The sequence below is a fragment of the Lycorma delicatula genome, chromosome 5 (genome assembly GCF_047948215.1).
Source record: "Lycorma delicatula isolate Av1 chromosome 5, ASM4794821v1, whole genome shotgun sequence".
NCBI lineage: Eukaryota > Metazoa > Arthropoda > Insecta > Hemiptera > Fulgoridae > Lycorma > Lycorma delicatula.
Window position 1 is genome coordinate 156,992,721 of NC_134459.1, and position 26,142 is coordinate 157,018,862.

Sequence of the window (26,142 nt, forward strand, 5' to 3'; positions counted from 1 at the left end):
TCGTCATATTGTTGCAAGATATTATTCATGATTTCATAATATTTGTATATAATATTTATGATTAAAAGTTTTTTCCGTTTTAACGTTGAAAAATATCGTCTGTAGTATATTAGCAGCTTAAAATTGTGTTTGAAAAACGAATTGTATGTGTTTTTTCTTTACATAATTTTTGAAGAAAAATTCGGTATTACTTTCGGTTGTATGGTGGAGTAGGGGGAGGGGTGAAAGTGGAGTTTCTTTACTTTTTGAAGTATGTGGAGTACGAAAATACTTCGCACTTAAATTGGTGACTTTTTATATTATATTTGATGAAGATTGGTCAAGTCGTTCTGGAGTTACCCTCAATTTAAGATCGAAAAAATTTGAGCGGGCAAGTTAGAAGCGGTGGTTTGTCGTGATGCTGCAAGTTGAAAATTTGACGTTTCTTTATCTGCGGTAGAAATATTATTATCTATTATGTAGTGGGTTTTTGTCGTGCAACTATTTTTTATGTAACTAAGGTTATTTTTGTAAAATTTTAGATTAGAAGTAGTAGATACTTTTTCAAAAAGAAACAAAATAGAATAATAAAAACAATCGGTCTTCTTGCGCAGAACTGCGCAAGAATTTTTTTAACGGTGTTTTGTGGATTGGAATTATATTTAATTTCGTGTCAATTTTTATAATCAGTCACTTGCTCTGTGAAATCAAGGCAAATATTTTTCCAGCAAAGTCGGTTAAACAAATCTTTTCTTAACATCAGTTACGATCGACCTTTAAAAAAATATATGTCTTTTGTGTACACGAAAATTTAAACAATACTGTATTTTGTTTATGTGTGATGTGGGATTTTAAGTCCGTTAAATATACACGGTTTATTTAAATAAAATTGTTTGTATTATTTGCGTATAAGATTCATTTTTCTCACGATTGTTTTGACGGAATCTTAAAAAGATGATGCCGAATAGAATAGCGGTTAACAGTCCAAGGTGTTTCTGGTCACAGTTATTGTCATCACAATAACTGACCTTTGCGTATATAAATATTATTATACAATTCAGCAGCGCATAAAGGTATACAATTCTTCATCGTTGTATTTGTATTTACCAATGTCATTTAAATTATTAAATATTTACAGTTTATCTATTTCGTCGTTTTATTTATGTGTCTGTATGATGTTACTATGAAATTGTTTTTATAACTGTCTGTATTAAGCCTATATTTGATTTTAACTATTTGTTTACTTACACACACACACATACACACGCACACACACACACACACACACACACACACACACACACACACACACACACACACACACACACACACACACACATATATATATATATATATATATATATATATATATATATATATTATTTGAATTATTTACGGTATTGATATTTATTTTTATAAGTTTTTAATTTATGTTGTAGATCGGATGGCTCTCAATCTCCATTGTTGGAAGAGCAGCATCAAAACTCCAGCCAGGATAAACCTAAACAACTAGTCAAATATGGTGAACTCGTCATATTAGGGTAAGTTCTGCTTATTAGTTTCTCGATTTTCGGATAATAATTTTGTTAAGATTGTGTTTACATCAGTCATAATTAATCGATGTTTAATTTTATCGATGTTAAAATGCCAAATATTTGAATTTGAACAGGGAAATTCCTTGCATGAACATCGCGCAGCCCATTCACCAGTTCAAAAAGTACCAGTCGATGATCGCTAGAGCAATCATTAACCACAGACCAGTCCAGGATCCTACCAGGGACATTCCTACCAATGGTAATGTCAATATTGGTACCACGAAAGGCTCTCCCTCCATCGATTACGCCGACGTAGATGGCCAACTGGTTTGCAACATTAAAAATCTCAAAGTTATGCTTCGCGATGAAACCCTCAACCAATTCACCACTTTTCTTTCTTTTTTCTGTTTAGCCTCCGGTAACTACCGTTTAGATAATACTTCAGAGGATGATATGTATGAGTGTAAATGAAGTGTAGTCTTGTACATTCTCAGTTCGACCATTCCTGAGATGTGTGGTTAATTGAAAACCCAACCACCAAAGAACACCGGTATCCACGATCTAGTATTCAAGTCCGTATAAAAATAACTGGCTTTACTAGGACTTGAACGCTGGAACTCTCGACTTTCAAATCAGCTGATTTGGGAAGACGCGTTCACCACTAGACCAACCTGGTGGGTTCAACCAATTCACCACTAGGATCAGTGATCTCACTGTGCCAAAAAAGCGACTTGGCAATAACATCAGCGCCTATAAGGATTGGCCTTTCAATCTTAGGATCCTATCCCATCTCTCTAGATGTTCCTTAGTAGGATCCCTATACTGAAAATACTAGCTGACAACAATCAGATCCTGACCGTTAATGAAAAGCCTGACCATTACACGATGTGTGTGAGACTTGTCGCACGAAGACACTTATCAAGCGACCTCCTACACAGGATAGCAGAGATACTATTATGTCCTACGTAAAACTTTTTCCATCCATAAAAACCTGGCAGATCACTCTTAATTACAAACAGATGTTGCAAGAAAACCATATCGAGGCTCCGTTGCTCAACATTTTCACCTAACTCAACTTAAACTACATAAGCAGCCTGGGCATTCAGTTGACCGAACTTAACCATCAAGAGAGTTAAAGTACAGCTTAATTGCTTTTAAATAACAACCGCATTCTCTTCAGTTTGCAACTGAGTGCTTATGATTCTTGCGTAATCTTTTACAGTTAAACGCAGGTCGGAGCCTGTAATTTCTGTGTCAGTCATCGCGCTGTGGCCTTCCTCGCCACAGTACCCACAGATCAATGAAAATTTACAAAGTTTTTCTCCGTGACCATACCTACAACGCATAAAGCATCTTTGAACATCAAGGTTCTCTTTATCGACTTTGGATCGATAAGACCCAAAGTCAAACAGCCTACCCTTAGATACAGAACTCTGGAAGAGACCAGCACCTACCTCAAAAACTCCACGATATCGTTGGGCATCACACCTACCTGTTTTAAAGACCAGCCTACACTCCAGTCTAAAAGCAGCTTCCTCCAAGGAAATACCTCGGTCTGTGGATTGATAACAACGCCATATTTCAGAGTTGCGTAAAAAGTGTCGGTCCAAACCGAAAAAACGGCTGCCGCGATCGGTCGGATAATGGTGAACATCGGTTGTCCTCGCACATCGAAGCGGAGCATCTTGTCTCAGGTCTTGCTCTCGAAAGTACTGTATGGACACCCAGTAATCGCGCTGCAGTGGAGGAGAGCCCGTGCAATTATTAGCAAAATGCACGGGGTTGTCTCCCTTCGGGTATGCTGCGGGTACAAGCCTATCTAAGGCGATGCCGCCGGCGTAGTGGTTGGACTTGAGCTTCTCGATGTCCTCATTCGGAAAAGGGAGGAGATGTACAGGGGACTGGGTAAGGCGAATGCGGAGGCATCGCAGATGGCAGAACAGATGCGATCAATCGACGAAAGGCAGATAGACGTACATATTGATTCCGGACTTCTAGAGATGGCTGTGCCGAAAACATAGGGAACTAGGGTACTAGTCAACCCAGTTCCTTACCGGTCATGGATGTTTCAAGGCATACTTGTGCGGGCAGATGCTGAGACCCTCCGCGGATTGCGATTACTCGGGGAGGAAGACACCGGCGGAACACACGGTGTTCATTTGCGATCGGTTCCTGTAGCATAGGGAGGCATACAGGGGAGGATTAGGCTGCTTACCCTAGAGAACATCATGGGACTATGCTCAGACCGGAAGATCGTGGCACGCGGTGTCCACGATGCTGGTTGAGATCATCCGCACCAAGTTGGCGGAAGATGTCCAGCGATGAATAACTACCTCTGAATCTCCCTTGGGGCATGTTTCCGACCCCTAGAAGTCGAAGTTATAAAAAAAATGATACAAAATAAATAAAACTAAAATAAAAAGTAACTAAAAAAAAAAAAAAATACCCTGGTTTCCGACAAGTTTGAGGCGTCGATGCACGACACATGGGGGTGCAGTGAATAGCGTAAGGTGGGCCCGGCATCCCATCTTTGATCGGAGGGGGGGGTTTACTGAGTAGGCTCGCAAGGGATAGTTCCTCACTACTATGGGTATGAGACCAATGATGCCTGTAAAATATTCCCCTTCCTCCGGTAAAAAAAAAGTAAAGTTAGAATGCTTCATAACAAAATACTAGTTAAGACAGGTCCGATTGCATGTTTTCATTTCTTAATTAAGCCGAAATCTTGTACAGACCTGAATACTCCGCTTTATAAAAATAACTGCGATTATTATAAACAATCGCTTTTGTATAGCGCAGTTGGATTAAGTGATAAAAACATGAAATAAGTAGAGCCGTTAGTATGTTTTGTACATTTTGTTTACTTATAAATTCTTCGGGAAGTTGCTATATACCGTAACTAAATCAGATGTTTAATTAGAATTGGCCACTTCGAATCCGTAATTTTGGAATCTTAAACTGAAAGTATTAAATGAATAAATTTGATAGAACTATGTCTAACAGATGAAAAACTTTAGATCTATCAAAAATATACACGGGAGTAAAAAAAAAATATATATGGTTTTATATGGAGTAAAAAACACCTTTATATGGTTTATTTTTCCCTAGTATATATACATAAGTAATAAATGACACTTGCCTAAAGGTAGCGGTAATGTTAGAAAGTACTGATTATACACTTAAGTATAATACTGTAAACACTTATGTTTACAGTCCCGTTCTATCCGAATCGATTTCTACGGTTTTGAAATACGTCGTGGACCCCCCTTAAGAGATAATCATATTGACCGCATCTACTTCGTTGTATTAAAATCATTAAAAAATTTGTTACAAAGAAAACATGCTATGCTGCAGATGTTTTTTTTTTATTTATAAATAGAAGCACAAAAAAGGAATATATTTATTTAAATTTGCCACCGAATAAGAATAATACTTGGCTTGGTAGTCGATACAGTAGTAACTGATTAATGGCGTAGCTCGGATTTCATGTTCTGTAATATATTCGTAGTAAGACTAATTTTTATACCGAGGTCACTAGATTGATGCGCAAAGGAAAAGTATTCTTTAAGTCAATGAGCCCTGAGGTTTTTTTTTGTGTAGGAAACAACTGCGTTATATAGATAATAATAATCAGTCGAATAATTCAGTCGATCATTATTATCTTCGTTTACTGCTTAAATAAACTCTTCGGCCGATTAATATCTTATTTTAACTTTATTAGGTCTAGTTAATGAAGAAAGTCGTTAATTTTATCTCTTTGAAACGTACTTTTATTATTATTTTCCCTCCCCCAGTAAATTTATGTTCGAGATATAACAGTGGGATGGTTTGAATTAGATTAGATTACCCAGCTGGCTTTGTATTTTGATTTGATAGATATTTTCTGTGCGGAATTTGTTTTTACATTATTCACTGAACTAGTTTGTTGCACTTTTCGATTCATTTCCGTTTTCTCCAGTTCTTTAATATGTTTTCTTCCAGTATCGAACATCGCCAATATAATTTCTTCCATTACTGAATTTAACCCAGAGTGCCTTTATTTATTACACCGGTCACTGGTATTTTTTCTTGTAAAAATTTACCATTGGCTTATTCTTTCTCCTACTATTATAAAAGTATAAAACATTATAAACTATATAACCATTATAAAACTATAAACGCTTGTTTCACAAGTAGCTGTTCGAAGTATCTAAAGTAAAATAAATTTTTTGTAACATAAATTTCAAGTGGTGTAAAGATATAATTATTCAGTATGGTTCTCTCATCCTTGGAAAAGATATTTCTGTTTCTCAAGTGTAAAATTATCATCTAATTATGAGTCCTACAAGTACAGCAGAACCGACAACTATCAGTATGAAATTATTGACTTTGAAGTTTTGTTATGTGTTATTGAAAGTGTAAGTGTTTGTAAATACTGCCTCCACAATTTAATAGTGACAAAATGAGTATTGAGAGTGAAAAATGTGAATTCAAATTGTAATGTAACAATTACAATGAAAGTGAAATTCATTTCATGAACTGCCATAAAATTGTGAAAAGTTTCGTGAAAAAGATTTTTGTGATCTCAACCTGAGATTGATATGCGGTCTATAACTCCGCCAAATTTTGTGTGGGTTTTTGAATATTCCGCCTCCATCAAATAAATTAAAAAAAAAAAAAAAAAAAAAACCATGAAACTTAACTTTCTGCTGCCATGGAAACTGTATGCAAAAGTCATTTATGCAAACGTCAGGCGAGGAAGCTGTTGTAGAACCGAGCAGTATTTGTGTGTTGCTCTGGATGGTTCCCGACATAAACGAGGACACTCATTGAATAGTGTTTCTCTGACATCAGTTGATACTGGTAAACTCATCGATGTGGCCATTAGAAGTAAATTTTTTAGGTATCCTGACAAAGAAAAAGATGAACACACAGACAGGCGAGGCAAATTATCTAGTCACTAGCAGTGGTATGGAGGTTGCTGGTGCGAAACAGTTGTTTGAACGGTCAGAAGATTTGTACATTGTTCGACACATTCAGTACCAAGTAGATGGGGATACAAAGGTCTATATTTCTGTGTATGAAAGTAAAACGAACGGGGAAAATACCAAAATAGTGAGAAACTTGAATGTGTCGGACATATGCTGGCTTGGGACACGTCTGAGAAAATTAAAATCTTATGACAAAGAAGTTCGTGCAGACTGTAACCTCCCTCGTAAAAAACGCAGTACAAAAAATTACAAACATTTCATGACTTTGCTATAAGACTTCACTATCATAATGAAGAGTCAGCGAAGCGTGCAATATGGGCGGAATTTAATCATGCCTCTTCTTCTAATGAAGATACCAACCATTAGTTTTTCCGGCTGATACTTGGTGCAAATTTAAGAAGCGCAAATTGTTTGGGAGATATTATGATCATTTAGCCCGTTTTCACCTGCCAAAAAGTGTTATGGAAAAAATAAAATCCATCTTCCGTGATATGTCAGATCCAAACTTATCGGCCAAATGCGTGAAAGGCAAAACTCGAAATCGGAATGAGTCTTTGAGCAGTGCGATCTGGTTACGATTACCCGAAAGATCATTTGTTGATCTGCGCACATTTATGATACTGTTTGCCCATTCAGTGTTATAAGTGTAACATTTTGGTGATTGAAGAACCAGGGCTGAAATCAGGCAAAAACATGCTTCATGCAATGGAACGATTTGGATGAATCATGAGAGCATCCCGACCTCCTCTTCCGGACGGCCGTTAAATTACAATACTGGGACGAGTTTATTTAACGGTAATGTTAAATTTTTTCTAAAATCTTAGATATTTAAGCAGGAAACTAGAAATCCGTCTGGTTTAAGAAGGCAGCTTTTTTATTTTTTAAATTAATTAAAGAGTACAGTATTTTTAATTTACTTTTCATTTATGTATATATTTTTTTAAATGAAATTTAGGTTACTCGGCGTACATTGCCGTCTGGTAGTCGATGGAAATTTTTTTTCTGGGAAGAAATGAAAGCATAACATGTCAATTTTGAAAGAGCTTGAATAATTATATAAGACGCGTTGTAACATTACCGTGTAAAATCTTAAAGGGGAAGTTGAATATTGAATTTCAAGTACTGTTAAACCGCAGTTCCATGATCGGATGGTTGTGGTCGCTTCCGTAAACGTTGTATGTTATCGTCAGAGGGGAATTAGAGAAAACTTATCAGTTTAATGTTGTATCGTAATTGGACGCTCGAGATTTTAATCGCATTTGTAGTCGATTGTAGCGAGTTTTTACTTTTAATATCCTTTTATAATTATTAATATTCTATTTAAATGAATTTCGATGGTTAAATAAATATGTATTAAAAAAAATACTATATATATGAAAAATATGTATTAAAAAGTGGCAGTTTCTGACCATTAGCGTGAGATTTAGAAAATTAAGATTTATATTTGCACGTAATTATTTTTATAATTACGTTACGTTGTTTTTGTTAACCACTAGTTCATTTGAGTTTTAGTTTATCTCTGGATTGTCCTATACTCGGTGTTGCCAGAAAATTAAGGAACAGACTTAAAAAACACGAACTTTTGAAAGAAAGTAGTTTTATTAATACAAAATAAGAGAATTATGTAATCTACATACAGTACGTTGTTCAGCAGTTAATGGGGCCTCCCTTAGCGTTGTAGCATTCCTTCATCCTCTTCGGCATAGAGTTCATAAGCTTCAAACACTCATCGTTGGTAATTTTCTGCCAATATTAACTTCAGCTCGGTTTTATTCTTAGGCTTTTGTTTGACTAGACGGTTAGCCATCGTGTTCCATACATTTTCGATGGGGTTTAGGTCAGACCTCTTCGCTTCCCGTCGAAGATCCTCAACATCTTGCTTAGAAAAGTTGGTGTCCTTGGTGTTAGTAAGAGGTGTGACACGGGACATTGTCTTGCTGGTAGATACAATTTTCATCAAGCAATTTTTTAACCGACGGTAGCATGACTTCCTTCATTATTTGGCAGTATTTTACACCATTCGTAGGTTCCTTCGACAAAAGGAAGCTCCCCTGGACCCTCAGATGTGATGGAACCGCAAATCATATCACGGCTTCGCCACAGGCCTCAACTGCCGGAACGATACAAGCAGGAAAATATTTTTCAGTCTTTGTAGTCGGATCTTATTTCTGTGCCTAGAATACAGTTCAAATCGTCTTTTATCCGCGAAGTTAACACGCCTCCAAGCCTCTTTTAACCAGCCAACTCGAGTTGTACACGAAATTTTGCTTCGCTTTTCAGTCGATTGTTTAGCTGAGATTTGCGAAGTGCATAGAGTTGAAACCTTTTTACCGATGCCTTGAAGACACAGTACACGCACAAATACTGGAGGTCTTTGTCATCTTCTTTCATAACAGACAATAAATCTGTACAACTTGCATTACGGTTTTGCCACTCAAAATTAAGTTTCGATCCTGACGAGACGAGGTTTTGCGCGGTCTGTCACTTCATGGATCCTTCAGTTATGTTCCATTCAACATCATTGATGAGTAGCTTCCTTAGAACGCCTCACTGTGTTCTCAACACACGTTTTAAACATGTTACGTTTAATATTATTGATCGGGAGTTATCTTACTTGTGCATATCGATAATTTGCCAATTGGTATTTTCAAATGCAGATGATCGCCACATATCCGCAGAATTTACTTTCACAAAACAGTTAAAAATGTAGCGAGGTTATAAACCTCGCCTTTTATTATTTCCCTGACAACAGCACAGAGGTCACTCGCACAGCCGATTCGTCACAAACAAGACACGGAGAAAACAGCTGTGCAGTCAGAACTGGTCTAAGGTTGCCAATCGAGTTATCGCGGAACGAAAATGCCCAATTTTTCCACCGAATTTTCCGAAAAAAAAACTTGATAGGCGACTAAATAGTAGGAATTTTTGTCCTCGAGTTGTATTATTTTATGATCGTTATGTCATAAAACTGCAGTAAAATTTTCGTTGGTGTAGGATTAGCCGTTTTCTAGAAAAAGAATTTTAGTTGAAAAATTGGATTTTTAGTCCTCTCTTAAAAACGGAAAACGGAAACTTTTACTGAAAACCCGTAATTAGATGCGAAATAACATCGTGTAAAATATTGACTGAAATGCAGTTAGTTTAAGGACAAAAGTGGGTTCGACAAATGTAGGCTTGTCCCTAAACTTTCTGGCAACTCTGTACATATATATATATACACACACACACGTAGCTTGTAGGATACATAAAAGGATAAAGTTATAGACAATTAAAGAATTTGAGTATTTACATAAAAACAGGGCAAAGTTATGCTCTGATAAACGACATCTCTGGTATGCGTACTGTCGCTGATACGTACAATCTTATACCGGCGATACTTCATAATAATTCAGACGCAATTAGTACGGTAAATCGCACAAAGATAACGTTGCATAAAAATCGTGTACATTTACGTGTATAATTACGAAGTCATAATTTTATATATTTTTTTAACATTTTAGGGAAACTTACGAATATAAAAAATAACTTTTTAATATACTGCTGAAAATTTCAATATGCAACGTTTAAAAGTATCGTCGATCGGGAATATTCTTTCTAGATGAAGCAATACACAGGATTTTTCAGCGTGTGGTTTTTTTAATTTCCAGTATGAAAGCGGTCCACGTCAGACAGAGATGCTGAAATAGAACTATTCGGTTTATCGTGTAATAGTGTGAAAAAAAAAACAAGTTAAACTACTTCGATATCTTGTAAATCTTTTCATGTAATAAAGGCGCTTGCTTGTTGATCTAATTATTACAAAGGTATACTTTCGGTATATGGATTACAGTGAAAAATGGAAAATAGAGGAAAAAAGTAAAAGAATATATAAGTAGCTTTTGGATCGTATCGTTATAGAGGATTTTGAAAATGAAGGCGGGTCGTTTAAGAACAAATTGAGAAATTTACGGAAGAATCTTGTAAAGAGATGAGCTAGGTCGGTGTGTCCCGTATATTTTATAAATCATTCAGGTCTTGTTAATTTTGTGATGGAGGGACGTATTCAATGTTGACTAACACAAAAAAAAATGAAATGTAAATGTGTAAAATTGTTGACTAACACAAAGAATGCCATCTATAAATCGGGTATCTATGGATGTGGAATGTAGTAATTATGTTGATGTTAAATAAAATATTGGCGTAAACCGATGAACTAACCCGATTAAATAACGAACCACTTATTTTGATCTTAAAACTAATCTTAGAATACATTTCTTTTACGAAATGTGGTTTATTGCTCTTGCTTCCGTTCTCTACTATATACGTTTGCGAGAATGATTTTAGCGGTGTTGTAATTAGAAATAAGTCTAATCTAGAATCAGAGTTTCACTGTAAAAAAATAACCAATAAAAATCAATATGTAAAAAAATCATTATGATAATTACAAAATTACGTAAAAAAATATTCAGGCATAACCATCTCAGTAGTTGAGTTAATAATAGTGATCAGATTTTTTTCTCCACAGGTTTAGTGTCTTATACGTAATTTCATACGAATTGTCGTCGGAAAATTGTTTTGTAATGTTAAAGTTTAATCTTCTTTTAAGGGGTTCTAACATGAAAAAACTTGAAAAATGTAATTTTTCTGTTTTTTAGTTTATCTTGCTTGTATTTTGAAATTTTTTTAAAAGTGGTATATAAATTACTTTTTCTACATGACTGGAAGTATTAAAAAAAAAACAAAAACCAAAAATCATTATTTAATATTCTTCATCACCTCTCTTCTTCTCTATAACAGAAGATACATTGAATATCTAGGAGATTGTGATTCCAAGGCGTTCCAGGCTGTTCGTCAGTCACATCCTTATGGCCTGAAGTTAAATTAAAAAAGCTGGAATGCGTTGAACATGTGGAAAAACGAATGGGCACAAGATTAAGAAATCTGAAAGCGCAGCGTACGAAGCTTGCAGATAGAAAAACCGTCTGTGGAAAAAACAGGCTGACAGATTTTGCTATTCAAGAATTGCAAACCTACTATGGCTTTAGAAGAAATATTACAAGTGTAGCTATTATGAGACAAGCAATGTGAGTAGTATATTTCCACGTGTCGTCAAGTAATTATGAGCCTAAACAACACTTTGTCCGCAGACAGATGTAACATGGTGCAAATATACTACAGCTCAAAAGTCAGGTAGTGATTACGGTCATAATTACCATTATCATTTGCCTACAGCAATTATGAAGGAAATCAAGTACATGTTCAATGATCTGTCAGACACAAAGCTGTTGTCGAAATGTGTAGGAAAAAATTGGGTTTCGAAGAGAAAAAAAATATCATACCTCCCTTAATAGGCACAGTATCGAATAGGTTTAAAGTGGTCGTTAGTCTTCTAAACGTTACCTAAAACCTTTGTCTGAAACAGTTTTTGATATGACCAACCCTTACGGCAAGGGATGACCAAAGTGTTGCTGGAATTATAAGAAGATGTTGTATGCTAAACATTGTCGTATTGAGTAAATTTGACGTTTTTTTTAACTAAGGTGGAAATTTTTTTTATGCCCTACTTAGCACCGGTGAAATCTACCTCCGCCTTCCGACGTGCCGAAAGGGATATTTTTTAATTTTCAGCTCGCTTAGCTCTACAGACTGAATGTACAAAATTAAAAGATATTCATAAAAAAAAATTAAAAACTATTATCGGTGAAAATTTTCAATCATAAAAGTTAGTTTAAAGAATCCGTAGGATAATTATTTTTCAAGCAAATTGAAATATGGACGTAAAAGTATAAGATTAAAATTAGATCTTTTGAATGGGAAAAAATAATCGTGCAAGTATGTTGAGTAATTGCTGAGAAAAAGGTACAAACGTTAACGTTATGTAGTATAGAATGTTCTTACCCCCTTAACATAACGAACCATCAAATGTTACGTTTTGATGTAGATGAATAATTATATTATATAAAAATGGCAGTATAGAAGTTGGTTTTTTCTGGAGCACTATTAAAGGTTTACAAAAATAATTGCTTACATATCATAGTTTTTGAGGTACTTTATATCGCAATTTGTTGAGGTTGTACACCGTTGAAAAATATTGATTACCGCGTTTCTTTACCTCGCACTATTCGTTACTTAATTGCTCACAAGGATCGTGTTGTTGAAAAGATGTTTAAAAAGTAGAAATATAGGAAGGTTGATAATTTAACAGTACACTAAAAGAAGTATTTCGTTCCACCGGAATCCTTTCGTATCGATCGGCAGATGTGTATATTAATTCCGATATAAGAAATTAAAATTTTCTCCAGTCAAAACATTTTTAATACGTTCGGAACGAAAACGATTGAGATCGTCGCACTTTGTCCCCTGAACACCAGGAAGCGTTCTCGAGTCCTGGCATGCGTAGAACGAATGCGCGTTGCGGAAGGAGAGGTTGTTTAAGCTTTTACTACCCTCATCGTTTTTACTTTGAACTATACCCGTGAATTAATATAAGTTTTTCTGTCGTCGAGTAAAATTACGGTTTTGTTTGTTATCGCTATACGATACCGCAATGCTAATAGGCTCCGTGAGAATATGTAGGAAAAAATACAACGAATAGTGTTTTCCTTTTCATTCTACCGCTGTTTTACCGTAACTATTGAAGGGAGCGGAAACAGGAAATTGTACGTTGAACGTGAAAAAGTAGCGTTTTCTATCGTCCGTTCTAAACACCGTATGTTGTTAAAATAATAATAATAATAATATAAAAAATAGATAAACAATATGTACTCTTAAGGTAAGCCCGTGTACTTTTCGTTTTGTGCGCATCGGTGTGTTAACAGTATAGTATTACATTCTACTTTTTGTATAATCTTTATACCGGAAAAAATATATTAAAAGTGCCTGCATTTTTTTACCTGCTCTTACATCCTCAAAATGATAAGTTATCAAGGTATTTGTTCGCAGATTTAATGGCAGTTATTTTATTTACGACAGTAATATGTTTAAGGATCTCGCTTATAAGATTCACTTTATGTATCGAGATAGTTTACACGAATAGTAGAATTATAGCGTCGTGTATTCATTGAAAAGGTGTAATTTATTATACAATTTAAAAATAACGGTTTAGTTTAAGTACCAAATCGTTCATTCATAATTTATATCGCTAAAAAAAATGATTTCGTAAAGATGTCATGAATATGAACATTACACTAACCTAATGCTTATTACGTAATCGTGTGTAAAGGTTTACGGTAAAATTTTAAAATACGATTATGAATTTGCGGGTCGCCCTTTTTGTTCTTATAATCGTGGTTTCTTAAAACTAATAATCAAGTCTGTACAAAACTAGAAAAAATACATGCTTATTTAGCTGTATAACCAGAAAGGGGAGGAAATTAGCCGACTGTTAAAAAAAAGAATTATCGAAGGACTATTTTATGCGTTTATAGTATATTAGAATTTAATAATTATGCACTTAGAATTAAATAATTAATTACACATTTATAAAGAATGTGGTTTGGAAAAAAGCACGGAACGTTTATTAAAAAAAAAAAAAGAGAGGATTGAATGAAACTGTACAGAGACGCTTGCAGAAACATGTTAATAAAAAAATTATAGAAATGAAAATCAAATAAGTATAACGTTATTTAAGAATAATAATTTATTAGAAAAGAACGGTTATTCCAAGATGGATTTATGCTAAGTGTTATTTTAAATGTTAGGTTTTGCGTGCGCTTTTGTGTAAATATGATATGAAACGCGGACGCTAAAGAACCGGAAAGAAACGCAACGCCTAACGCATTTGAAATATGAGCGTGAAGAAGACTGGAAATAATTAATTGGATAAACACGAAAACATTGGAAAATTAAGAAATTCGAGGAATAAATGAAAATCTATACGTAATCTGAACAATTTTAAACGACTGGGTAATAAGTGTTAGTTTTGTGATTCGGGATTGGTAGCCTTAGTCAGTAATACAAGATATGTACGTAAACTAATCGATTTTTATCTTTCTTATATCGTGGGGTTTGTATACGAGAACAAAATGCTAAGAGAGGGCCAAGTTTTGCAAAAATTGAGTATTTCAAGTTTTTGTTTTACGTAAGCTATACGAGTTTTCACAGTTTTATAATTATTGTTTACGTCTTGCTAATTATATTGTAATTACTGTATGACGACGTATTATACAAATATTAGGAATATCTAATCCCTAAAGATTAATTCGATTACATATCACATTTGTTATTAAAAAAGAGATTAAAACTAGATTAGTCGTATCTTAATCTAATTTATGAGATAAACGGATTATTTTACATTTATCATAAACCGCAATAAAATCTGTGATGTTTTTGGTTTTATCATTAATAAGTATTAAAATACGGGCGATAGTCTGTGTCTAATGAAACTGAAATTTCCGCGAACTATTAAAGCAAACGAGTTAAACTAGACGAGCATTTGTAGCGTCCTGCATACATGTTAAACGATTATCCGTACACATCTCTGCGTTATTAATCCTCGTCTAGTGTGTACATACGAATACACATTTTCTCGTATATTTTGCATTCGTATGTCAGATCTAGACGAGTGTTTTTCGAATAACCTATTGCCTATGAAGGTAACTTTTAGAGTATTTGTATTTTAGAGATTAGGAGACGACTTTCTTTGATAGGGATCGGAGATTACTGTGGTCTAGCCGCAACAGCCGAACAGAAAACAGCATTCCTGGAAATCGGGGATGCCGGAGCGATTCGCAGGGCCCCGCTTCTGATAGTACCTAGGAAGCTCCATCCACCAGTAATGGGGGAAATTGCACCAAAAATATAAGGGGAAAAGTGAATCGTGGGAAAGGATGATCTACAGCAGACGAACGGTTACTCACGGAAAATGTCTCCATCGACCCACCGGGTTTGTCTAGTGGTGGTGAACGCGTCTTCCCAAAGCAGCTGATTTAGAAATTCGGAAGTTCCAACGTTCAATTCCTAGTAAAGTCGGTTATTTTTACACAGATTTGAATAGTAGATCGTGAATACCGGTGTTCTTTGGTGGTTGGGTTTCAATTAACCACACATCTCAGGAATGGTCGAACTGAGACTGTAGAAGACTACACTTCATTTACACTCATACATATCATCCTCGTACATCCTCTGAAGTATTATCTGAAAGGTAGTTACCGGAGGCTAAACAGGAAAAGAAATGTCTCCATCAAGATGATAATACAAGATTCCCTCCTAAAAAACAGACGTCCGCGTATTTACCCAGAATGCCGAAACCGTTATCCTGGATATCGCTATAGAACCGAATTTAATACTCAAAACGTTTTATACGCTGATAATCCTTGCCTCGTTTACTTGTCCTGGAGGTAAACACCTTTTTTTTCTTGCAGTTAACTAGGAATTTGGAGGTAACGTTCTACAGGATAGAATTACCTACGATCGACTAGAGAAAGCTTATGCGGCCATCGAATAGGAAAGAAGTTTCGGAACGGTTCGAAAGTTACCCCTCCGATCGCATAATATCTAGGATGAACTGTCTGTATACATGTCCCGGCATCCTCGGCAGAACCTAACAAAGTTAAATCTACACGAGTAAAGAAAAAGGAATGGAGTATAAGCAAACGCGTGATAAAGACGATTTATTTGTGAAGGAACGACAGCACGATATGAACTACCGTACTCGGACAAACAGGTGTCCATTCCCCCCTTAGCACTTTTTGTTCGACGACGTTGTACGTAAGATTTTGTTTACGAAATAAAGTATCTACTGAAATGTAAGTCAACCTAAAGAAATAATCTCGTTTATAATCGGAATTTGCTTTTATTTATTTATGAATGTTACGAAAGTTTATCCAAAGAATACTTATTGTTTCAAACGCACCACCGAGTCGTCGGTTTGATTTTACTGCATTCTAGGTATTGAATTCTTTAATTATTCGACTAAAGATATTTTTCACTTCCATTTTAATATATACAACTACAAAGATTACAAATCAAATTATCAAGCAAATGAAGTGGAAAAATTAATTAAAATAACCTCTTTTCGGTGTTAGTGTTTAGCGTAAAAGTTAATCATATAAAAGGTGGAATTAATTATTTAACATTATGTAATAATTGATATTTTACTAAATTTTACGGATATATTTGTTGTGTTTAAATTAATATTTTATATAGAGTGATATATTAAAGTCGGCAGTGGCCGACTTTATATATCACTCATATTAATGGTTAATAATACTGTATAACATGCCCTACTTCATTTTTAGTTGTAAAATATACTTAGTACAGTTTTTTTTCTGTTATACGTATTAGCATAATTGATTATTTTTTTTGGTGTCAGACGCCCGAATAACATAATAACACTTTCGCGTGTTTTTATATAGTAAAGTTTGTTCTTTATTAATACTGATAAAAATGTCATTTAAGGTGCATACACTTTTAGGTATAGCAGAATTATTTTTATACCCAAAATTTTTCTTTTTTTTTAAGTGTTTTAAGGGAGATTCTGATATGAGAAGTTTCAGAAATTCAGTTTAGTAAAGTAATGATTTTTTCTGGCTGTATGTTGGGCTGTGCGGAATAAAATTGCAGAAATGCCTACTTTGGCGTAGTAAAAAAAAAAAATTAGATGATTATGTCAGCGGTAAGATTTTATTTTCTTGGAAAGTAGTTTACCGGATCGGTATGATGGATATCGGACCGCGATGCTGCTGCGTCTTAGAACAAATTCTAGGTCTCTTCGTGAAGTTGAGACCTTAAAACACATACCTAATACATCACCTTAAAACGTGAAGCTGATGTATTAGGTATTAATTTTTTAGAATATTTTTTATTCTTAGAAAGGATCGTTTTCCCGGGACCTAGTATTTTTTAAACTTTAGTGTTTCTTAACTTGGCTCGTATTTATTTTATTTTATGTAAGCTCAAGCTTTCTTTTAACTAAAAGGATTAATTTCATGCTCCTCTTATAGTCCCGTTTTACGATTTTTTTTGGATAACTTTGGTGATACTTTTTTAAAAAGGAAATTACTTTGATTATAAAAACGATTTGCTGATGTTTTGGTTTTTGTTGTTTTTGCTTATTATTAGATGATAGTAGAATTATGATATAATTATAATATACGTATGATGAAAACTTTAAATAAAAGAATACTACTACCTCACCCTCGGTAGTAGTCTCTACGTTTTCTGCATTTATTTTCTTGTTTTTATAAAGATTCAGGTCGCTTGCCTTTCACTTATTTAAGCGGTTTTTCTGCTGGACTTCTCCAATTTTAAATAAAAATAAAATTAACAAAGATACTAAAAACGGAAAAACTTTTTCAATTCTTTCTCTTTTTTTGAAATCGGACATATACTAAAGTTGGTAAGTTTGGTAGTTTTTCTCTTTAACTTGTTGTGGACTTCTAAAAAATCTAAATTTGAAGAATATTCAGGAACTAGGACAAGTTTTTTTTAGGTTCTATGAAATATAGGGCGTTTTATTTATTCGCCCCAGGCGATTTTCACGTAAACTACGCACATTAAAAAAAAAAGATTTAAACAAAAGTTACTCAGTTTGAAGAGCGGGCACCTTGTGGTGATTTTGGATTTGAACTTGACCTTATTTCAAGGTTAAGATGATTTTTTAAAATGGATTGACCTATTTTTGATTCCACCAATAGAAAGAGCAGAAAGGTTTTCACTGGAATATAGTCACATATATGACCTTGGACCATTTTTTGAGGGTCATACGGCTAACCATCACAGATAGTGTTGTCATACGAGTTGCACGTTTTTCATACGTTATTGTCATACAATATTCCTGGAATATATGTATTCCAGGCCATTTATCTCGCAAATTACGGGAAAGAGCATAAAAATGACATACTATCGTATAACTATCTCTGATTGTTATTTTATTTTGTAGTTGATGGAGTTTAAGTTACTGAACGCATATTTTATCTGAAAAAAGTAATTTTCCGGTCTACTTACATAATATTTTATCCGAGAGCACTTTCAGGTACATTATTCATTTTTTCTCCTTTATTTATGGCAGCTGTTTCCTGGACCGATGAAAAAAGAATTGTATGATTGTAACGGCGGAGGACGAGTACTGAATAGTCGGCCGTCAGGCTGTTGCTTGCCAGGTGTTACTTTAATGTCCTTGATATCTTTTGTCAGATCCGGGCATGTTTAAATTCTTATGCGATGGCAATTGTTTTAAACATTTGTTACCGAAGCCGTTTCACATTCTAAGAAAGTTTCGTGTGCAGCTTTGTTGCAGGCTTTTTAGAAGGTGACACGGCCTTTAACGTCCGAGCTACTTAATTTTTCAAAATCTTTCGAAAATTAATCGAAACCTTTCACAAGGTGAAGAAATAAATAATTTAAAAAATCGTCGTCGATTTGTTAAACGAAGTATTAAAATGTTTTGTCATCGTTTCAAAAATGACAGATTGATTTGTACTTTGGACATCGTGTTTGTTTAAAGAGATGCGGATTTTAAAAAGAAAATGATTCCTTTATTTCTATTGGCTTTTTATAATTTATTTTCTCCCGTCATTACTTTGATTTGGTTAAGGATAATTCATGATGATTCCTGTAATAAAATATATGTTTAGTAGCCGGAAAATTGTAATTTTTGTCGTATAAAATTATTAGGAAAAAATTATGAAGATTTTTTGAACTGTAACGATATTGATGTGAAAATAAAGTCGAATAAAGTTAATTTACCAAAGCGGCAAGACTAGAAGTGTTAAAAAACTGGAATATGCTGATTGTAGAGATATCTGATCCGAATTGCAGATGCAGCTTATATAAAGGAAAACCATGAAAATATTGCTTTGGGAAACGTTGCTGGTTTTTTTTTACTGGAGTAAACCTGTTGGATCTTAGAATTTTTGTTCGATGATGATCGTAAGTAATCTGATCTCTATTTGTTGTAAAGATTTATTTTAAAATCATTTTCTAGTATGTAGTGATATAAAAGCGGTTATGTAAATCAATTTTATAAAGTAGATTTTTTTTTTAATGAGAAGTGTTTCAGTTTTCAGGAAAATAAGCTGTTACGAAAAAAACGAAACCTTTATTGTATACAGAACACTTCTTAAATTAGCTAAACGAAAATAAATCGATTTTGTTATTTTATCTGGGAATGTTTCGCGTTTCATTTGATAGTCTTTAATTGATAGCCGATATTCAACGATTTTAAATTGTCAAAGGTTTCTGATTTCACATTTTCTTAATTTATGTAAATAATAAAATTCGAGTACATTTGTCAATAGTTATATATTTTTTTAATGAAAATGATATTATCTTACAAAAAAAAGAAATATTTTTGTGCTTTTAAAGAATTGTTAAAAACATTTGTTTCGTAGTAAATAATCGCATTCAAATTCAGAAAATAAATTGTTTTAAATAATCTTTGTTTGCTCTAGTTAATTTTTGATGATAATTTTCGTGAACTGAAACCTTTTGTATATGAATGTAGGTTACTGTTGTTTATGAAATGTGTTGTAAAGTTTATTTTTTTAATGTAACTTACAGTTCTTTATTAACTAATTAATTATGTAGTATTCATTTATTTAATTATATTTGCATTTTTCTTTAGCTGTGTAAGCCAAGGTTGCAAGTTACGAGAGAGTACCGTTTACGTGTTTGTCTCGTTTTCGTTAGTAACTCATCCCGATTCATCGATAAAAGAAACGGGAAGCCGCTTCACTCCTCACTTTTCTAAGCGTACCAATATTTTTCGATGTCTCAAATTAAATTATCGATTTTAATTACGCTGTACTTCTATTACCTATCTGTTTGGGTCGGCCGATAATTAATTATTAGGTTTTTTTTGCCTGTAAATAAAAGATTAAAGCATTTCTGTCTATGCTTCTCATACTTGAGGATGACGATGTCATTTTAATAAGTGATTTGATTTTTGTTAGCTTCTTAAACCGTCCATATTATAGACAATACACCATTGATAGTGTTTCGTAAATTCTAACAGAAATAAACAAAATTTCGTGTTTAATCTTGAAAACTGACAGATATATCTACGTATATGTGATAACTATACATATATTTTTTGATAAGTCAACTTTGTTTATATCTTTTTATTCCTTTTTTGTCTTGGAAAATTTTTAAAACTGCATAAAACATATGTGAAGTGTAACGCCGTTCGTTTAACGGTGTAAAGTATATCTGGGGTACCGTAACCGAAATGCTTGTAGCCGATTTGACACGAGACGCGACTTACTATTGAAAACGGAGTAGTCTATATCGAGAAGTAGTGTACTACGGACAAATAAATAATCTGAGTAAACGGGTTTCCCGTTGCTTTCGTCAACCAAAATGCTGGAAATATTTGGCCCTTTAAGTTACTCTTAAACTGTTTTCATTATTAGGTGTCTAGCTATTATAATGAACATCCTTACTCTCAAAGTTAGCAAAATGATTCACTTATATCGTTGCTTTTGTATACCTCACAGCCGTAAAAAATAACGGTCTGATAAGATAAACAAATGTTAATACTGAAATAATAGTATTGCAGTCGCTTTGCAGCGGCTTTTCCTAAGTTATTTTACTAACGCTTATACTGTGCAAACATTTTTGGTCGAATCCTTTGTAACATTTTTTTTTTTTTTAATTACAAATGGCGAAGTTATATCGTTAGATAAATGTCTGCTGTTTTATGATGATTTTATTTCATCTTGTTAATTTGTTAGTTTAACATCTTAATTAATTTAATTACTTTTTAAAAAAATATTTATTTTGTATGCAAAATCGTTAAGTAATTTGTTAGCGAGTACCTTTTCACTCGGCTGCCAGCAGGTGTGTGCGGTTAAATTTTTTTTATAATACATAATAGAGTACAATTTTAAATGATGGTTGTTGACCAGGTGTATTACACGTGACGTCATTGTGGGTAGAATATCAGGAAGACCGCTTCCATGTAAGGTAGGAAGTCTTTATTTCAGTTTCATTTTTTGTATCTTACATCTTGTACTCGCAGTCCACTTGTTCCTTATTAGACAATAAAATTACCCGCGTAATTATATTTAAATACTCGTATAACGCATTCTATGTTTTGATTAATGCTAACAATTGCATTAAACACAAAGATTATGATGAAACGTTTTTGCGCGTATCGTATAATACATCTGCGACGTCTAAGTTAACTAATTGGCGGTTTAGATTTTCCGTCTGGTCTTCTTGTTTTTTATTAGTGTAGACGAGAAGAGATAGCTTCTGAATGCGGATTAAACAAAGAAACTTTAATTCGTAATAATCCGATTAAAAGATATGTACGACCAGCTTTAGGTTAAATATTTTGATAATATATTATCAGATTTTTCTAAAGTGAAATCAAATGTCGATTGTCTTTTAGTTTGGCAGTCTCATGATTGTTGAATGTCTTTTAAATAATTTTAGAACGATTAAAAATCTGTCGTTGAATATACTTAAAATAGTTATTTTGTAAAGGAACGGTAAAATTACAGTTTTGGAAAAAGAAGCAGTCTGTTCTTTTTACGCGTAATTTTCTTTTAAATTTTACTTTCTTCAATTATATATATAAATTTTTTTTTTTAAACACGGTCGACGACCGGCCTAAACAGACGTTGCCTCGATCGTGCCCATGTGTCTTGGCGTTGAAGCGCCCCTGTAGCTTAGAGCTCTTACAGGCCCTCCCCCATCGGGTTCTTCAATTATATTGGACTACGTTACTGCAACTTGGATAAGAACAAACATATTTAATGCGGAATAAAAAGATTTTTTTTTTTTTTGTCTAATGTTTCGTAAGATATTTCGTTACTTTATTGACGTATTCTAATCTGTATTTTCTTTTAACCATATTTATTCTATACAGTCATTATTATTTCATAATAATTCTTAATGTTTACCGTTCATTCCGTGTGATGTGTTATTCAAATACTAAATCGCTTTCCTTACTTTATAGAACAGAAATTGTTTCTTTACTTATTAATTAAAAAATAGATAAAAATAACTTAAAGGAATTCCATTAAAGCTTGAACTATCAAGTTAAATGGCACTCATATACTAGACAGAAGAAATATATTTGTGCAGATTATATATTTGTGTTCTTTAAATTAGACTCTTATTTATCTAGTTTCTTATGGTTATATCCAAAAAATTAGAACAAAACTGTTTTCTTAAAATAATAAAATTTCGTACGTATCCGTTCGAAGTTGTAATTGCACTGTATAGGATTTATAAAAATTCTTCGTCTTATTATTTTTCTTCTCTGATAAACTAAATTAATTCCTCTCTACGTGCGCAGTTTATTATATCATTTTCTGTCGACTAGTTAAGTCATACTAATGAGCAAATCAGATGGATTAATTAATTTAGTGTTTTGTTTGTCGTCTAATTATTTTTTGTTGTTTAATGTCTTTGTGTTTTTATTGTTTACTAGTATATTTTATTTTCTTTTTGCATTGTACTTGTAACGTATTTATACTTATTTTGTTACGTAATATATAATCTTATCTGTAATATTCCGTGTCTTAAAAATAAACAATTAGTATAATTTTATTATCCTATCTGCGTATTTAACCGTTTATTTTTTAACCGTAATGAATATCTAGATCGTGGTTCCCAAACTTTTCCGAGTCGCGGCGCCCTTTTTCATTTAAAATTTATCCATTGCGCCCACCGTAAGTAAAAGTATGACTACTTGTAAGTAAGAGATACAAATAAATAAAACTCTTGTATCTTCATTATTTTTTTGCTTTATTAATTTTTTTTTGTTTTTCTTCAGTCATTTGACTGGTTTGATGCAGCTCTCCAAGATTCCCTATCTAGTGCTAGTCGTTTCATTTCAGTATACCCCCTACGTCTTACATCCCTAACAATTTGTTTTACATATTCCAAACGTGGCCTGCCTACACAATTTTTTCCTTCTACCTGTCCTTCCAATATTAAAGCGACTATTCCAGGATGCCTTAGTATGTGGCCTATAAGTCTGCCTCTTCTTTTAACTATATTTTTCCAAATGCTTCTTTCTTCATCTATTTGCCGCAATACCTCTTCATTTGTCACTTTATCCACCCATCTGATTTTTAACATTCTCCTATAACACCACATTTCAAAAGCTTCTAATCTTTTCTTCTCAGATACTTCGATTGTCCAAGTTTCACTTCCATATAAAGCGACACTCCAAACATATACTTTCAAAAATCTTTTCCTGACATTTAAATTAATTTTTGATGTAAACAAATTATATTTCTTACTGAAGGCTCGTTTCGCTTGTGCTATACGGCATTTTATATCGCTCCTGCTTCGTCCATCTTTAGTAATTCTACTTCCCAAATAACAAAATTCTTCTACCTCCATAATTTTTTCTGCTCCTATTTTCACATTCAGTGGTCCATCTTTGTTATTTCTACTACATTTCATTACTTTTGTTTTGTTCTTGTTTATTTTCATGCGATAGTTCTTGCGTAGGACTTTATCTATGCCGTTCATTGTTTCTTCTAAATCCTTTTTACTCTCGGCTAGAATTACTATATCATCAGCAAATCGTAGCATCTTTATCTTTTCTTTTCACCTTGTACTGTTACTCCGAATCTAAATTGTTCTTTAACATCGTTAACTGCTAGTTCCATGTAAAGATCAAAAAGTAACGGGGATAGGGAACATCCTTGTCGGACTCCCTTTCTTATTACGGCTTCTTTCTTATGTTCTTCAATTATTACTGTTGCTGTTTGGTTCCTGTACATGTTAGCAATTGTTCTTCTATCTCTGTATTTGAGCCCTAATTTTTTAAAATTCTGAACATTTTATTCCAGTCTACGTTATCGAAAGCCTTTTCTAGGTCTATAAACGCCAAGTATGTCGGTTTGTATTTCTTTAATCTTCCTTCTACTATTAATCTGAGGCCTAAAATTGCTTCCCTTGTCCCTATACTTTTCCTGAAACCAAATTGGTCTTCTCCTAACACTTCTTCCACTCTCCTCTCAATTCTTCTGTATAGAATTTTAGTTAAGATTTTTGATGCGTGACTAGTTAAACTAATTGTTCTGTATTCTTCACATTTATCTGCCCCTGCTTTCTTTGGTATCATGACTATAACACTTTTTTTGAAGTCTGACGGGACTTCCCCTTTCTCATAAATATTACACACCAGTTTGTATAGCTTTATTAATATTAAATTAATGATTATAATCGTCTTGGTTCAATTAATTATGAAGCTTTTACAATATTTCGCGGCGCACAGTTGAGAATCACTGATCTAAATAGTTTTATTTAAATATAGATTGCTCTTACCGGTAGATTTTTAATACCGAAATGATAAATTAAAATCTGACGGCTCAATTGTTTTATCGTACTTTAGCCATTAACGTGTGTCACTTTCAGTATCGTGGTGAGTTAGTGGTTTCTTTGTACGAGGGAAACATTTCCTAGTACTTTTCTGTAGTATGTGAAAATCTAAACCGTTCCGTTTCATTTTAAATTTAACATGTCGATTTTGTTTGAAGTTTACTGTAATAATTTAGTAAAGTATAAACGTATGTGAAGTTCTTTAGAAAGTTTCTGCTCGCGAAACATTTAGCCCTGCTTGAAATTAAACCGAACTAAAATTACTGGGTTACTTTACCTCTCGAATTGTAACCTCAAGAATTTTAGTTCGATTTAATTTTACACTTGGACCAGAAATCAGAGCTAAATATTTCGTGAGCCGAAACTCGCTAACGAATCGTTATCTGATCTATGTTTATAAATGTATTGTTGTCCTATTTTTGGTTATAGAATTTTTTGTTAAATTTTGATTAATTTAGTAAAGTAGACTTTCGGCGTTATTTATCTCCTTTCCGCTTTCTCTAAAAGACTGAAAAAAAGAAATAATTTTTCGTTTTCGATGTATAGCAAAATTTGCTGTTAGATTTTTCAATATTTAGAGTTTTGAATCGATTTATCTGTCAACAGTTTTTCACTCTTCAGTTTTTAAAATATATGTTTAACACTTTATCTTTACGGTTAACGTAGCAACCATTAAATCGTTTTCACTGCTTCAAAACAGTTTTCGTTATAAAACGTCAAAGCTTTTCTTCAATTACTCGAGTTATTTTTGAACGACTCGTGTTATTGATAAGTTATTATTATATACCTTTTACGAAAAATAGTGTGGATATTTTTCTTAACCGAAAGCTTTTAATGTGTACTTTCGACATGAAAGTAAAGAAATACCAACTTGGAAACGGCCGGGGAAGGTATTTTAATTTCAACGGAAATTAATTCTCATCAGAAATAATAAAGCCGGGTACAACTCGGGCATTATCGGTGGACGTTATCGCCATATATAGTAGTTTAACTTTATCCCTTTTATTTTATGTAATTCTCTAACGCGGGAAGGGTACCGCTGCTGAAGTTATAACGTGGGCGACTTAACTCGGGTCTCGTACTAAATATATTGTATCGATTAATGTTGCTAACGCCAAACACCTATTTTTAGCACCATCCTTTAACCTTATATATGAATGTAGTCGTAACAATTCATTGTCCTCTTGTTTATTCACCGCTGACCGTGTTCGTTCACACTCATGTTAGTTAATGGATTTTGATATATCTTTCTCCATACGAGTCGTTTTGAACACAATTTTATATTCGTTAATTTTTATTTCACGTTGACATTTTTCTACGCGATTTCTTCTGCTATTTGAATCCTTTAATTCCCATTCGGTTTATTTATTATTTCCGTTGTAGAATGATTA

At 33.5% G+C, this 26,142-nt stretch overlaps 1 protein-coding gene across 3 annotated transcripts in view; it reads left to right on the forward strand.

The window, feature by feature from the left end:
• Positions 1–26,142, forward strand: part of Pli (E3 ubiquitin-protein ligase pellino) — a 270,152-nt gene that overhangs the window by 109,930 nt on the left and 134,080 nt on the right. For all 3 annotated transcript variants that reach the window (XM_075367385.1, XM_075367387.1, XM_075367386.1), the window contains one exon: positions 1,419–1,520. In XM_075367385.1, coding sequence (XP_075223500.1) covers positions 1,419–1,520 — 102 coding nt within the window. The remainder of the gene's footprint in view (positions 1–1,418; positions 1,521–26,142) is intronic.